This window comes from Mustela nivalis, assembly GCF_964662115.1.
Source record: "Mustela nivalis genome assembly, chromosome: 16".
NCBI lineage: Eukaryota > Metazoa > Chordata > Mammalia > Carnivora > Mustelidae > Mustela > Mustela nivalis.
The window spans coordinates 63594012-63610752 of NC_139035.1; the positions used below are offsets into that span (position 1 = coordinate 63594012).

Sequence of the window (16741 nt, forward strand, 5' to 3'; positions counted from 1 at the left end):
GAGTCTGCTTCTCCCTTTGACCCGCCCCCTCTCATGCTCTCTCTCTCTCTCTCTTCCTCTCTCTCTCTCAAATAAATAAACAAAAAAATCTTAAAACACACACACACACACACACACACACACACACACACACACACACCTCTCCCTCTTTTTAAAACAGGAAAAGAAGGCTTCTTCAATCTGAATTCCTTCTTCAACTACCATTACAGGGAAAAGAAGCAGGTCTAAGACCACACGTTGAGGAACCCCAATATTTAAAGGTCAGGAGGATCTTTTCCAAAAAATATGAAGAGCCATGTAAAAAAAAACCCAGCAACCAAAAAACCTCAATCTAAACCTTGCACTTCATAAAAAAATTAACTCCAAATGTATACAAAACCTAAAACTATAAAACTTCTAGAAGAAAATATAGAAAAAAAATTTGCAACCTTGTGGTAGGCAAAGATTTCTTAGATATTCCAAAGACAAAATTCATAAAAGAAAAAAATTATAAATTAGACTTTGTCAAAATTAAGAACTGCTCTTTGTATTACACATATAGTGTAATATTGGTTTGGGGAATAGAATTTAGTGATTCGTCACTTATATACAACACCCAGTACTCACCGTAAGTACCTCCTTAATACCCATGGCCCTTTGAGCCCACCCCCCACCCACCTCCCTCCATCAACCCTCCGTTTGTTCTGTATCAATAAAAGTCTCTTCTGTTTGCTTCCTTCTTTCTTTTTACCCCTTCCCCATGTTCATCTGTTTCTTAAATTCCATATAAGAGTGAAATCATATAGTATTTGTCTTTCTCTGACTGACTTATTTCGCTTAGTATAACACACTCTAGTTCCATCCACGTCATTGCAAAAGGGGAGATTTCATTCTTTTTGATGGCTGAGTCGTATTCCATCGTGTGCGTGCGTGTGTGTGTGTATGTGTGTGTGTGACATCTTTTTTTTTATTAAGATTTTTATTTATTTGACAGACAGAGATCACAAGCAGGCAGAGAGGCAGGCAGAGAGAGAGGAGGAAGCAGGCTCCCCGCTGAGCAGAGAGCCTGATGCCAGGGCTCGATCCCAGAACCCCGAGATCACGACCCAAGATGAAGGCAGAGGCGCCAATCCACTGAGCCACCCAGGCACCCTGTATCACATCTTCTTTTTCATTCATCCATCAATGGACATTTGGGCTCTTTCCATAATTTGGCTAGTGCAGATAGTGCTGCTATAAACATTGGGGTGCGTGTACCCCTTTGAATCTGTATTTCTTTTTTTTTTTTTAAGATTTTATTTATTTATTTGACAGAGAGAAATCACAAGTAGATGGAGAGGCAGGCAGAGAGAGAGAGAGAGAGAGGGAAGCAGGCTCCCTGCTGAGCAGAGAGCCCGATGAGGGACTCGATCCCAGGACCCTGAGATCATGACCTGAGCCGAAGGCAGCGGCTTAACCCACTGAGCCACCCAGGTGCCCCTGAATCTGTATTTCTGTGTCCTCTGGTTAAATACCCAGTAGTGCCATTGCTGGATCACAGGGTGGCTCTATTTTTAACAAGAATAGGTATTTATTTATCAATATTTAACAAGAACTGCTCTTTGTGAAAAACAGTCCTTAGAGAATGAAGAGACAAGCTACAGACTGGAAGAAAACATTTGCAAATCACATATTTGACCAAGGACTTGTATCCCAGATAGATAAAGACCTTTCAATGTCTGGTAACAGGAATGCAGTTTGTAAAAGTGGGCAGGATATTTGGACTTCTCCCATTAGAAGATACGTGGATGACAAACAAGCACAGGAAAAGATACATGACATCATTAGTCATTTGGGAAATTCAAACTGAAACCACGCTGAGATACCATTCTGTACCTAGTAGAATGGTTCTTTGAAACGACAATGCCAAGTGCCGACAGAGATACAGAGTGTCTGCAGTTCTCGTACATTGTTGCTGGGAATGAAAAATGGTGCAACTACGTGGGCAGGTTAGTCACACCTTTATTGCTAACACCAGGAATCCTGTTCCTAGGTATCTACCAAAGCAGAATTAAAGCCCCTACCCAGAAAACTGTAAGTGGATGTTTGTAATAGCTTTACTTTTAATCATCAAAAACTGGAACCAACACAAGTGCCCCTCAACCGAGTTTAACAAAGTTAAATGAAAGAATTGCACGACATTCTTCTAAAGGCAAGACTATAGTGAAAACCGAAAGATCAGTTCAATGCCTGATGAAGGCTGAGGTGACGGGAGGGGTGACTACAAAGCAGAAGTGGGGAATTCGGGGATGATGAAACTGCTCTGTATCTTGATTGTGGTGGTGGTTTTGTGACTGCGTGTTTGTCAAGTTTACAGACCTGGGGCATCTGGACCGCTGAGTCGGTTAAGCATCTGAGTCAGTCTGGGCTCCGGTCATGATCTCGGGGTCGTGAGACTGAGACCCGAGTCGGCTCTGTGCTCAGTGACGAGTCTGCTTGGGATTCTCTCTCTCCCTCTGCCCACCCCCACCCCACATGCTCTGTCTCTCTGTCTCAAAAATGATATAAATAAATCTTTTTTTAATAAATAAATATTTAAAAGAAAGATTCACAGAACTATACACTGATAAGGTCAATTTTACTGCATCAAAATTAGACCTTAATGTTTTAAGTGTGGAAAACAGTTAAGGAGAGGTCAGCAGGCTGGCCAAGACTGAGAAGGACCACTTAGAAAGGTGGGGTGGCAGGAGGGGCCCGGCCTCTCCCACTCCCCTCTCTTAAAGCTGAGCTCTCTGAACACCTACCGTCTCCCACGTCCTCAGCTCCCACGCTCTCCAACCCACTTCAGCCTCACTTTTCCCCCTCCTGCTCCACAGAAATCATTCCTCCCTAGATAACCCATACTCTCCCTGACATCCAGTCACATGCGAAGGCGTGATCACCCTTTGGCTTGACCTCTTGAAGCATTCGAGGCTCGATCATTTCACCTTTCTTCTCCCATAGTCTTTCCCTGGCTCCTGAGGCATCATGGTTTTTTCCTACTTTTTCTCCCATCTTTCGGGGCACTTCTGCCCAATGTTTAAGGACCAGAGGCCCTCCAGGTTTAGAGCTAGCGCCCTGCTGCTCTCTCTTCCTAGATGATGCTACCTGGACCTCTGACCTGTTATCATTTCTGCCAGTTCTGTCCGGTAGCCACCAAGTCTGGCCTCTAGCCTGTTTTTGTAAATACAGTTTGGCAGCAGGACCCACTGTTTACAACTTATCTTTGGCACGACATCTGCAGAGCTAAATAGTTGCGACAGAGACCATATAGGTCCACAAAGCGAATAATATTTAGTATCCAGCCCATGACAGAGAAAGCTTGCCATAGAATGTTCTGTGGCATTTTCTATCTGTGCGTTCTAATACACGCGATCCCCTAGACACGTGCAGCTACTGAATACTTTGCAATGTTTCTAGTGCAACCGGGGAACAAGACTTATAATTTTTTTTAAGATTTTATTTATTTATTTGACAGAGATCACAAGTAGGCAGAGAGGCAGGCAGAGAGAGAGAGAGAGGGAAGCAGCCTCCCCGCTGAGCAAAGAGCCTGATGTGGGGCTCGATCCCAGGACCCTGGGATCATGACCTAAAGCTCATTGGCTTTAACCCAATGAGCCACCCGGGCATCCAAGACTTATAATTTTATTTAATTTTAACTAATTAGTCAATCATCATTGGTCAAATAATTAATAAGGAGGAAAGCGACGTGCAGCTAGAGGCTACTGCACTGCACACAGCGCCACTGAGGCCTCCACGCGCATCTCTCTCTCCCAGACCTCTCCTCCGTGTTTCAAAACACCTCCACTGGATGTTTACAGAAACCTCAAGCTCTAGGGACGCTTGGGTAGCTCAGGCGGTGAGAAAACTGTCTCTTGATTCCAGCTCAAGTCCTAATCTCAGGGTCATGGGATCGAGCCCCGCGTCCGGTCTGCTGGTCCTTCTCTCGCTGCCCCCGACTCCCAGCTCCTGCTCTTCCTCTTTCTCCCTCCTTCAAATAAATAATTAAAATCTTCTTTAAAATCTTAAAAAAGAAAAAAGAAACCTCAAGCTCTATGTGTCTCAAACTGGACTCACAAGCCTACTGACCCAACTGAGGCTTCTGCAAATATTCTCTATCGCATCCATCTGTACGAGCCAGAAACCTGGAAAGCCTTCTTAACACCTTCCTCCCAACGCACTCCATATCCGGTCGCTATTAACTCCTGTTAACTTTATCTAAGTGTCTCTTACCCCATTCACTTCTCCCCACTGCACCGGCCCTCAGATGGTTGATTCTTACATGGGCCACTGCAATAGCCCAAGCGGTTACTGATGCCCGTAGAATAAGTAAAATCCTTCACGTGGCCATCAGGACCCTGCGTTTGCAGCCTCTGATTACTTCGGTAACCTTGTCTCTGGAGCATACCTTGCCCCTTCTCACCTCAGGACCTAGGGGCATGGTTCTCTTAGCACTGCTTCCCTCTTATTTGGTTAATTCCTGCTTATTTCAGAGCTCCCCTTGAGGGCTCCATCTCCCAGGAAGCTCTTCTCCCCTCCCCAGACTCAGCGAGGGCCTTCATTATGTTTTAATAGCACCCAGATTTCTTCTTGGTAGCACTTATTACTTATGTAACTTAGTAATGATTCCGTAGTTAGAGCCCGAATGTATTCTCTTCCACTTCAGTGCAAGTTCCTATGCGGGTAGGGGCTGTATCTGTCTTCTTCTATGCTGTACCCCCAGGGTCTAGCACAAGGCCTTACACAGGATACACACGTATTTGTGGGATGAGTGGAAGGACCTCCCCTTCTGCTCTCCTTGGCAACTAAGCCAGGTCTCTGCAGTCAAAGTGGTTTCCCGATGGCTGAGGGCCTCAGAGATGAAGAGAATCAGACGTCAGGTCAATGCTTTCCCTCAACTCAACCTAGGTGTCTGAAAAGGAGCTGAGGTTGAAGGAGAACGTCTCCAGAAGTGTATTTCCTATTCCCCAGACTGCCATTCCCTTCAAAGCAACATCCACAGTTACCATGTATCAGAGTGTCACAGTAACAACAACCTATGTCTTGCACAGAGAAGTTACTCTATAGTTATGTGAATGAAAATTTCGCAAGCCTCAGATTCCTGGCAGAAGCATTATAGCATATTAGGTAGAGCTAGACAGATCTGGGTTCGTATCCTGGACCTGCACTGACCCTCTTCAAATCCCTGCTCTTCCGTTCCCGGCTGTGTGACATTGGGCAGATGGCTTGGCCTTGCTGTGCCCAGATCTCTCCTCTGCACAAGAGAGATAATGTCTATTTCAGAGGATGAAAGAGCTGGAGACAATGTATGTTAGAATCCCTAGCTTATATGAAATAGTTACTGTTCTGAAGTGAAGTAACTCTGGGTTATACAGAAGAAGAGGGCAAGAGGCGCCTGGGTGGCTCAGTCGGTTGAGCGTCTGACTCTTGGTTTCGGTTCAGGTCACAATTTCAGGGTCGTGAGACTGGCCCTGCGTAGGGTTCCTTGCTCTGCAGAGTTGGCTTCAGACTCTCTCTCCATCTCCTTTTCCTCCCCAAATAAATGAATAAATCTTAAAACAAAACAAAACAAAACTAAAAGTAGGTGCAATCCCTGGGTTTTAGGTCCTGGAATCAAAGCCTAAAGTTGCCACCGAGTCGATCCTCACTATGTAGAACTGAACAAGAAAGACGATGCCCAGGATTGCTCTAAGGGCCCATGAGGCTTATCCTGCCACTGCAGTAACTTCATAACCACACTCTTTACTGTAAACTGACGCTGGAAATCAAAGTCTCCATCTTCCCTGTGTTTGTCCCCAGAAAAGCTGACGAGGGCTCTAAGCCTCTGGGAAAGGACCCGGCGATGGTCACTGGGCGGAATCTGCATTCTGTCCCGCTGTCCATTCTGGAGCCTGGAGCCTCCTGGAGCACCCCCCCCCCCGCCAGGCGCACAGCAGGGGTGTCCTGAACCCCCATAAGGGTTCACATTTCATTTCAAAGAACCCTAAGACATGACACACACACTATTTTATTTTTTATCATAAAGATGGTTGTGCAAATCTAGCCATTCCTCAGAAGGCTGCTTGGCTGGCGTCGTCCTGGCAAAGCACCTGAGAGTGGTCAGGCCTTGGTAACTGGGAAAGAGGGACCTTCTCGCTGTTGGCCCTGACTCCCACTGCCTCCTCCGGCTGTGTTTCTTCCTTTCTTTCTTTGTCATCGTTTAATGGTGTTGCCACAGCAACCAGTGTCACCAGGAGAGGCAAGAGAGTGTCACCCCCTCTGCTCCAGCATTCGGTTAGACCTGACCTTGGGGAAGGTGAACTAGCCAGGTTTCCCTGTTCTTCTCTTCCCACAGGGCTCTGAAAAGTGGCCACACGGGGTGTTAGCAGCAGCAACAAAAGGAACAAAGGGGCACCTCGGCACGCCTGGATTTGCATGATCCGGCCGGGGTGCTTTGCAAAAGAAACACATTGTATCCACATTCTAGTTCATTGGCAGTCGCTCTGCTCGCGTGAATAGGCACAGGTGCTCTGAATCCCGTCCTGTGGGTCAGGAGCGGGAAACCTCAAAAGGGCCCGAAGCCTAAAAGTCCTAATCGGATCCCCAAAAGACCCCTTCCTCTCTGGTGTACTGACAGAAATCCGAGGCTCTGCCAGCTCCCAGCTTGTTTCAGAGGCGCAGCACGTGAAGGGGAGTGAGTGCATCTGCTTCCCAGTGGTGAGGAAGAGGGTCTCCAGGGACCCTTCTTGCCCTACTGAGTGTCCCCCACCTCCATGCTAGATGAAGGTGGTGCCTGGAGGGCATCTGAGGGGCCCCGGGAGCGACCCCAGCCTGCTATGAGGAGCGCCACTGGAGCCCTTCCAATTCTTCCGGCACTCCAGCACGGCAACCAGCTGCAGTCCTCAAACAGCCTCGGAAAGACTTGTTCAAGGTCACCCTCCAGATAATAACAGAGAGAGAACGAGGAATGCTTCCTTCTGGCTCTGTATACACACATCCTTCTCCTCAAATAAGGAATACAACCCAAATACCTTATAACTCAGATGTCTCCCGCGATGGGAACAGAACCCAAGCAGAGGCCGAGCTCCCAAGCCCCCGTCGTCCCCTCAAGCCACCCCAGCCCTGTTGCCTGGAATAGCAGTAACCCCCCCACCCCACCCCCGGGAGTCCGAGGCAGAATTCCTTGGCCATGCCAGCTTCTGGTATGCAGTGAGTCAACAGCCCCGGCCGTTCCCCCCAGCACGGGCTGCCACGGTTTAATGAGTGGTTATTTGTGCTGCTCTGCACACGGCTTGGAGCTGTGCCTTCTACCCCATACCGCGGGCAGGGGGTGGGGGAGAGCAGGGAGTGCCAAAGCATCATTTATTACTATAATCTTCAATGTGCATCCCACCCATGGCGTTAATGTCCCAAAATAAACGTATTAATCCCCCCACAGCCCACAAAGCAAACACTCAGCTGGAGGGCTTTGTGTGGGAGGGAGCAGCACCAGGGACAACAGCGTGATAAATGGCACCTCTTTCCCCTGGGGCGCGGGGGCTGCCGGGAAACCCAGGTGGGCAGGCCGTCAGGAGTCAGCCTGGAATGAAGCGATCGTCAGACCTGGGGAGGAGAGCGGACGAGGGCCAGGTTTCAAGGCACTTGTTTACAGGCACCTGCAAGGCATGCGGGTCTCATAGAAAAAGATGGTTTGGGGGGGCGGGGTGCCTGGATGGCTCCATCATTAAGCGGCTGCCTTCAGCTCAGGACCCTGGGATTGGCAGGAAGCTGCTTCTCCCTCTTCCACTCCCCCTACTTGTGTTCCCTCTCTCTCTCTCTCTCTCTGTCAATTAAATAAATAAAAATTTTTGTAAAAAAAAAAAAGAAAAGTGGTTTTGGATCTGCTTCTCACATTGCTTACTCTTGCAGGTAAAACAACTCTGGGACAAGTCAAGGCATTCTGAGCAGCCGGTCCAGCGTGTGGATGTAGAAAACCACACACACTTAGGATCCCGGGATCCCAGCAGGCTCCCATCAGTTACTTTGCGGGTCTAATACATTCTCCTGTTCCCCCTTTTAGAGTTTTCCTCCCAAAGCCTTTGTACTCTTCTTGGAAGTCAAGAAGCCCAGCGAAGGGCTCAATGTTCAGCGCCTGTTTAGTTAGTAGGGACACCAGCTTTACTTAGCTATCTGTTCCTGCACTGGGTCCTCCAAGTCAAATATGTTAGAGTTAAGAGCATTGCTCTCAGGACGCCTGGGTGGCTCAGTTGGTTGGGCAGTTGCCTTCGGCTCAGGTCATGATCCCAGCATCCTGGGATCGAGTCCCACATTGGGCTCTTTGCTCAGCAGGGAGCCTGCTTCTCCCTCTGCCTCTGCCTGCCATTCTGTCTGCCTGTGCTCGCTCTCTCCCCCCCTCTCTCTCTGATAAATAAATAAAATCTTTAAAAAAAAAAAAAAAGAGCATTGCTCTCAGTTCTTTTCAGAAAGAAAACCGCTCCTTCTGGTCCTTGATGCTCTGCAGGTTATGGGGATCAATGATGGACACCAGGAATTAAGAACCACGAAAGGGGGCCTCTGGGCCTCCAGCGTCACTTGGGCACCCGCTTCCAGGATGACCAGACATTATCCTGCCTCAGGGAGGATAGTACTTGACCTGCCTAGCATTCTACCCAAATGTCTGCTGCTGCTAACTATCATCTCATGCTGGTCTTTCTCTCTACCCTCTGGTTGAGCATTTATTAAATCACACTGCTCAGATTTCCTGTAGAAAGTACTTGTGATCTATTCCTTTACAGTTGCATATAAATTAAAGCATTCTGTACGCACCAGGGTAACACATAAAAATGACTTTTATGGAATTCTTTTGCTGTGAGAAGTCTGTGTCCTAGTCTTGGCTCTAGCACTGTGACAACTTACATACGGTTTGGGCCTCAGTTTCCTCATTTGGGATTGTATGAGCTTTAGGGATTCTTAACAAATCTAAAATTATATCACTAAAATGTCTGGGTATATTATTTGAGATTCTCTTGGTAAAAGATATACCTATATTTCTGTCTTAAAGAATTTTTGTAAACTGAGCTTTTTTTCCATGATAAAACAGACTCATGAAAGAAAATTTGGAACTACAGAATAACAGAAAATGGGGAAAGACATTCATAGAAGCACCACCTTGAAAAGACAATTGCTGACCCGATCTATCCTCCTGCCTCTCCCCTTCAACCCCATCTCCATCACGTTCATCAGCAGAGACCCCCCCCCCCCCCGCAACAGACAGACAAAGAGGCATGAGATTTACATATTTGGACACCAGCCACATTATTTATAGGTGCCTGCCCCTATAAAGACTTGACATTCTGAGAGGTAACAGATCACAGCTGCTGCTTAGCAAAAACAATCGTCCATATTCCCGGTTAGAAGACAGCAGTCATCCGCCTTCACCAGTGACAGGCTCCTGCTCAAGCAGCCAGAGCCAACAACCGGGATGGGTGACTAAGAAAAGGAAAAGAAAGTTCTAGAACCAAGTTCTGGTTTCCCTTACTTTGGAAGACAGATCATTTCCAGAGGTGGAAGGTATCCCAATATTAAATAACTAACCCTTCTATTTTATATGTCCACTAGAACCATAATCATAATAAAATACCAGAGAGAGAGAAAGAGAGAGAGACACTGGGAGTTCCTCCAAGTCCCTACCAGGTTCCCTAAAAACTGGCTCACAGAAGATATCAACCTGACCAATCTTCCATTGTGGGGATTTCCTGTGCAGATATGCACAGGAAAGAGAATGTGACCCCCCAAATGTGCCGTCTTGTTCCTATTACTTAAGAGGACAGCAAGCAGGGGCACCTGGATGGCTCAGTTGGTTAAGCCGCTGCCTCCGACTCAGGTCATGATTCCAGGGTCTTGGGATCAAGCCCCGAATCAAGCCCCGCATCAGGATCCCTGCTCAGCAGAGAATCTGCTTCTCTCTCTCCCTCTGCCTGCCACTCTGCTTACTTGGGCTATTTCTCTGTCAAATAAATAAATAAAATCTTTAAAAAAAAAAAAAAGAGGACAGCAAGCAGAATAATAAAGAAGGGGTATCAGCTCTAAGCTCTCTCCTAGGGAGATTTCTCAGGGATCCGTTCCTTGCTCCAGCCCTGCCAGCGCACACAGGAGACAGACACCAGGAGGGCGGTTCCCATCCAAGACCCCCCTTGCAACAGAATGCCACACCAAGGGCTTCCTCCAGCAGGGCTCTTCTGAGTTGAGAAATGCAACAGGAACACAGGAGAACTTGCCGACCGTGCTCTGAAGCAGCAGCTCCAGCACCGGATGAGGGATTTTAGAGGCAAGAGCCCTTAGGGAGCGAACGCCTCTCCCGTCCCTCAGTGAACCGGGTGAAGAAAAGTTACGAAACTCTCCGAGACAGACTGTGATTCACAGCAGTCAGGTCCTGCCTGCAGCTGTGAATACGACAGGCTGGAGATGAGCCCTGCGGCTCCTCTGCGCACGGATTCACATGCACGTGGACAGGGAGATGCTCGGCTGCAGTACTGAGGGACAGCAAGGGACAGCGAGCGGCCACGGAGGCAAAGCGGAGGGCTGGAGCTCCTCCCCAGCAGCCCCACCAGCACCCCTGCTCTGCGGGCACACGGGGTCTGAAGATTGCTCGCCAGCTTTTACTCTCCCTTGAAATGGACATCTCCCCATGAGATCCCAGACGCTCTCGTGGCAGGCCGTTTTTCTGAAGCAAGCAGATAAGCAGGTGGGGGAGGTGAAGCTTATATAAGATTTGGGGTGCACCGAGCTTTCCTGGGCTGGGCACTTCTGCCTGAGCAAGGAGCCCCGTGGGGATGCACTGAGAGAAATGAAGCGGGAGTCTCCAGAGAGCTCCAGAGCCCCGGGCAATACTTCCGCTTTTTATCAGAGCTCTTTCCAGAGGAAGAAAACAGGCTGGGTCTCGGGCTCCAGGGAAGCAGAGCCCCTTTGGGGATCTGGTTCAGAAAGAGCTAGTCTATGTGTACTCCCAGGTGGCTGCTTCTGGATTTTGTAAAGACTCATCCCCGAAGCCAGGCTCAGCTCCATATTGAAAGGCAGAGTTGACAGCTAAATTGCTGGTTAGAACCAGCTCAATCTGACAGCCTCGGAGACTGGGCAGCCCGGCACACACACGGAGAGCTAGTCCCCATCCAAGGGTCCGATCGTTATCATTCTGCTGAGCTCCTGAGTGAGGAGCCAGCCAAGTTCAGCCAGTAAGTCAAGACTCGACTTACCCCTCAAACACCCAACCGTTTTCCCTGTCACCGAAACCACTTTGTCACTCCACCAAACACCACCATAAATGCCAGTCCCTGTGGCATGTCCTACAGAAAGTCTGTGCACTTCCCCCCCAAAACTCGGGCCAACCACATATCTTCATGTTGGCCTGGCCCTCAGATCACAAACTCCCAGGGGATGGCTTGAATTGCAACTTTCAGATTTAGAAACTCTAGAAAGGCCTTGAACTCTGGCCCTCAGCGAGAAAGAGGGCAAAGAAAACCTCTCTTCTCCTATCAGGGCTGCTCATGTTAGAAGCAAGAGGAAAGAAGGCTGAAATAGACAGATAGACAGATAGATAGATAGAGACAGAGATAGAGATACATTTTCCCCCTTTTCTCTCGGAAAGGCCGCCATGGTCACAGTCACAACCAGCTGAGGGACTAGAAACCACTTTAGTTCATCTGTAGCCCCCAGACTAGCTAAATGTTCCAGGATAAACTTAGTGGACATGGCAACCAAGACAACATAGCAGTCGGCACTAATTGGCTCCCTGGACGACAGTTTTGGTGGGAGCCAGCAGAGCTCCTACTAAAGATAAAGATCTGAACTGAGACCTAGGCTCCAGGGTCCTGTCCCCCTGCCCACGAGCCTGGTCTTCTTGAGAAGTCTTGTGTCATATTCTGTCATATTCAAAAGCAGAAAAGAAGAAACAGGGACAGAGCTAATGTAGACTGAGTGCCTCCTCTGTGCCACTGTCCTAAGTGCTTTGCATGTATCATCTCATTGAATCAAAACAATCTGTATTCCCCTCATTTTATAGATAAAACACTGAAGCAGAGAATGGTTTTGGAACTGGCCTAAAGCCACACAGCTATAAGTAGTAGGGCTGAGACCTGGCATACAGCTGAAAAGTTGGGTTTATCACAAGATGCTGGGAACCGGGTTGCATAGAGCAAGCCTGTGATGCTCCTGTCCATACTGACTTCACTTGGGAAGGAAGACCCTGGATTCTGAATCCTACCAATGCATTCAGACCATGTTAGAGGTCTTTCCAAGTGTCTGCTTTGACCCCAACCTATGAATGGTGTTCTGGGAAGAGAGAAAAATGCCAATTAGTGGACTCGCTCTGGCTGGGACAAGCACGGTGGATCGTGACAGGAAGACCTAGGATGTAACAAGCACTGCAGAAGGAGGTCCCTCTTGAAGGGGACAGCTCCCCGGGAGTGGACATGCAGGGGCTCCGGAATAGCAGACATGGCCCCTCCGACGGCTGGTTCCCACCAGAATGAGAGGAGGCTGGATGTCCCCTTCCCAAAAGGGGAAAAGTGGCCACCTCAGGGGGCTAGGCTGGCGTTCTTGCCGAAGGCTACCTAACCAGAGCAAGAGCAGCACCGCCCTCGGAGAGGGCCGATGCAGAAGAGCGTTTCTCCCCGGAGTCGGGGACCGAAGGGAAGCCCGCGTGCCCTCGGAGCCCTAGGGCAGATGCAGAGGGTGGTATCCCGAGGAGGCGACTTATCCCCCGAGGCTGCAGTCCCCTTTACACCCGGTTCCAGCCACCGCGCCCCCAAGTCCCCCCCCTACCCCAGCAAAAGCTCCCTGCACAGCGCGGGGCTTGAAGCCTCCGTCTTCCAGTCGCTTCCCAGCGCCCCGAGATGGGAGCTTCCCCCGAGGGGCAGTGGGACGCCCCCGGAGGTCTCCGCGGCTCCGGGCTGCCGCGCCCTCCCTCGCTCCCTGGGACCCGGGCCGCGGCCTTCCCGCCGCGGGCTCGCCCGGAGTCGGGGACCCGGCAGCGCCCGCGCTCACCTCGCTCATCGCGGCGGCCGGACGGGGCGCGCGGGGCGCGGCACGTGCAGGGGAGGCGAGGGGCCCTCGGGGCTGCGCGGGCGACGGCCGCGGGTGGTCGGGCTCGGGGGGACGCGCCCCGGCCGAAGAGCAGAGTCTGTCTCGCGCGGGGAGCCGCCGCTCCGGAACCTGCACCCCGACTCCGGGCGACGAGCTTCCCGCCGCGCGTCCCCTCCCGACCCCGTCCTGTCGGAGCCGCTCTGCGCGCCGCCTCCGGGCCCGCCTTTTATAGTCGGCTCCGCACCCGCCTCCAGCGCGACCAATGGCAGCGCCTCCTGCCGCAGAGTGACGGCCGCTCGCACCCAATGGCGGCGGGCCCGGAGGTCTGCTGCATTTCCAAACTAGGGTAAGACCGTCCGAGAGCGGGAAGGAGGGGGAGACCGTCGGGGGCTGAGAGCGCGGAAACCCCAGGAGCGGGCGCCGAGGAGGGAGAGGAAGGGGCCGCGCACCAAGGAGGGAAGGAGGGAGCGTGCGAGTTTGTGAGAGCGAGAAGGAAGGGCTGGAGGGAAACCACGAGGGTCCACGAGACGCAGGAAACCAGGAGTGGAAAGGGTAAAGCCAAGAGGTGCTGCAGATAAGACAGTCTAGGGAGGCAGCCTGCTGCGGAGGGGTAGGAAGACGGAGAGGAAGGACGAGAGACGGACAGAGCAAGTGGACCGTATTCCGTGGCAAAGAACAGGGAAACTGTGAAGTGCCTGTATGTTTGGGAATATGACAGATCCGAGGGCTGGAAAGACATTTTAAGACCGTCAGTCTTGGGGCGCCTGGGTGGCTCAGTGGGTTAAACCTCTGCCTTCGGCTCCAGTCATGGTCTCAGGGTCCTGGAACCAAGCCTCGCAACGGGCTCTCTGCTCGGCGGGGAGCCTGCTTCACCCTCTGTCTCTGCCTGCCTCGATGGCTACTTGTGATCTCTCTCTGTCTGTCTCTGTCAAATAAATAAATAAAATCTTTTTAAAAAAATCCATCAGTCTTACCTCCCATATAATGGAGGGGGAAAAAAGATGGTACCTTAGCATCCTCTTGAATAGGTAATGGGCTCCCCACCAAAGTTAATTTACAACTGCTTATTCTGGGGAGCCTGGGTGGCTCAGTGGGTTAAGCCTCTGCCTTCGGCTCCAGTCATGGTCTCAGGGTCCTGGAACCAAGCCTCGAAACGGGCTCTCTGCTCAGCGGGGAGCCTGCTTCACCCTCTGTCTCTGCCTGCCTCGATGGCTACTTGTGATCTCTCTCTGTCTGTCTCTGTCAAATAAATAAATAAAATCTTTTTTAAAAAATCCATCAGTCTTACCTCCCATATAATGGAGGGGGAAAAAAGATGGTACCTTAGCATCCTCTTGAATAGGTAATGGGCTCCCCACCAAAGTTAATTTACAACTGCTTATTCTGGGGAGCCTGGGTGGCTCAGTGGGTTAAGAGTCTGCCCTCGGCTAGGGTCATAGTCCCACGGTCCTGAGATTGAATCCTGCATCAGCGGGAGCCTGCTTCTTCCTCTCCTCCCTGCTTGTGTTCTCTATCCCTGTCACTATCTCTCTCTCTCTAATAAATAGATAAAGTCTTAAATAATAAATAAATAAATAATCCAAAAATGTCATAATTTACTTAAAAACAACAACAACAACAACAACAACTGTTTATACATTCAGTCTCCTTGTGATAATGTGCCCTCCACTGTACCAGGCATGATGGTAAGACTATAAAAAAAAGGAGACACACTTATTACCACAACTTACTTATTAAGTATAACACACGTATTATGCAACAACTTACTTATTATGACTTTTTGCCTATTGTTGCCATTAAAATGGGTTTCAATATCCAAGTCCTGCTCCGGGAGTCTAGCTTGCATCCTCCTGCACTTCAAGGAGCAGCCCATCTGGTGGTCCGGGTTTGAGTACCAGAGTCCACTAGCCAAGTGGGGTGTAGGGAGCAGATGTGAAAGATGAAGCCCACAGTCCAATCTGTAGAGAGTATTTTTCAAGAAGATGGAATTTTACTTAATAATTATGTCATGTAAGTTTCAAGGGAAAAAGTATGGTTAGAGCAGGATGAGGAGAAGCAGAACATGTAGGGAGAAGTCGTGAACTCCCTGATCACTTCAACTGCCAGTCCTGCTTCTCTAAATATCTAGCCTTCATTTCTACTTTAAGGAAATCCTTCAAGCTCTCTTGCCTGTGATCCTTCTAGACATTGTAAGACCTCTTAGCCTACATACAGCTTCAGCAGCCAAAACCAAACCCTCAGCTTCAGCCACGACACCCTTTTGATCATTTCCTCCATGGCCTGTACTAACTGAGTCATTTAATAGCTGAGCTACTCTCAGCCAAGAACCACTGATCTCTTTTCAACAACCAGATTCAGATAAGACCTCAAATAACCCTTCTCTAGCTAGCTTCTCTATACTTTCACATTTTCTTTCTTTGTCCTTAGTACTTAAAAAAAATTTTTTTTTCAAGATTTTACTTATTTTAGGGGCTGCCTGGGTGGCTCAGTCCATAAGCGGCTGCCTTTGGCTCAGGTCATGATCCCAGGGTCCTGGGATCAAACCCTGCATTGGGCTCCCTGCTCTTCAGGAAGCCTGCTTCTCCCTCTCGCACTCCTCCTGCTTGTGTTCCCTCTCTTGCTGTGTCTCTCTCTGTCAAATAAATAAAATAAAATCTTTAAAAATATATATTTTACTTATTTTAGAGCAAGAGAGAGTGAGAAGGGGTAGGGGCCGAGGGAGAGGAAGAGACAAAATGTCAAACAGACCCCACACTGACCACGGGGCCCCACACAGGGTGGGGCTCGATCTCCAGACCCCAAGATCATGGCATGAGCCAGAACCGAGAGTCAGACGCTCAACAAACTGAATCGCCCAGGAGCCCCACTAATTTAATTTTTTAAAATTCCAATATAGTTGACATACAGTGTTATATTAGTTTGTACACGGTGATTGAACACTTCACCCAATCTGCTTCTACACTTTCTCTGCCAGATCCGAAACAGAGAAGGGGACAAGATCAAGTATTTTCCCCCATTCACCTGAGATCCTCTGACACTTACTTACAATGGGACGTGGTTGCCTAAGTTAGCCAATTTCTAACTAGGCCAGCTCCTCCTCACTCTAGGAAGCCTACTCCTCGGGTCCCTTCCCCCACCCTTTCTAATCAATGGCTAATTAGCACTGAAAAGATTATCTTGGATGAAGCAGGTCTCTCCACAATTCTTAAGCAGCTGTGCAAAAATTAGAAAGAAAATTGAAGATCCTAGATCAGAGATCAGCAAGCTTTCTCTGTAACAGTCAAATAGTAACTATGTTAAGCTTTTCAGGCCTGATGGTCTCTATTGAAATGATTTACGGCTCCCACTACAGCTTGAAACCAGTCCAAAACAATAAGCCCGTAAGTGCAGCTCTGTTCTAATAAAACTTTATTTGTGGACACGGAAGTGTGAATTTCATATAATTTTTATGTGTCATGAAATATTCTTTTTCTTCTTTTTAAATTTTAATGTAAAAACCATTCTTAGCTCATAGGCTCTGCAAAAAAGAGGCAGCAGGCCAGATTTGGCTCACCGGCCATAAATGATTACCTTACCTAAGTGAGTTACAATGTAGGTTGTGTAAGAGTAGATGGTAATAGATCAAAGAAGAAAGACGTGGTCCTGGCCCGAAAGAGCCAAAAGCTTCCTCGGGAAAACGGGATTGGGGCTGGGCCTTAAGGGAAGG

At 49.1% G+C, this 16741-nt stretch overlaps 1 protein-coding gene across 1 annotated transcript in view; it reads right to left on the reverse strand.

Annotated features, from left to right (window-relative positions):
* The window catches only part of PCP4L1 (Purkinje cell protein 4 like 1), a 22367-nt gene extending 9136 nt beyond the window's left edge, over positions 1-13231 (reverse strand). Inside the window, exon 1 of the mRNA XM_082704226.1 lies at positions 12997-13231. Within this exon, the coding sequence (XP_082560352.1) occupies positions 12997-13005 (9 nt within the window). The 5' untranslated portion in view covers positions 13006-13231. The remainder of the gene's footprint in view (positions 1-12996) is intronic.
* Between the last annotated feature and the right edge of the window lie 3510 nt (positions 13232-16741).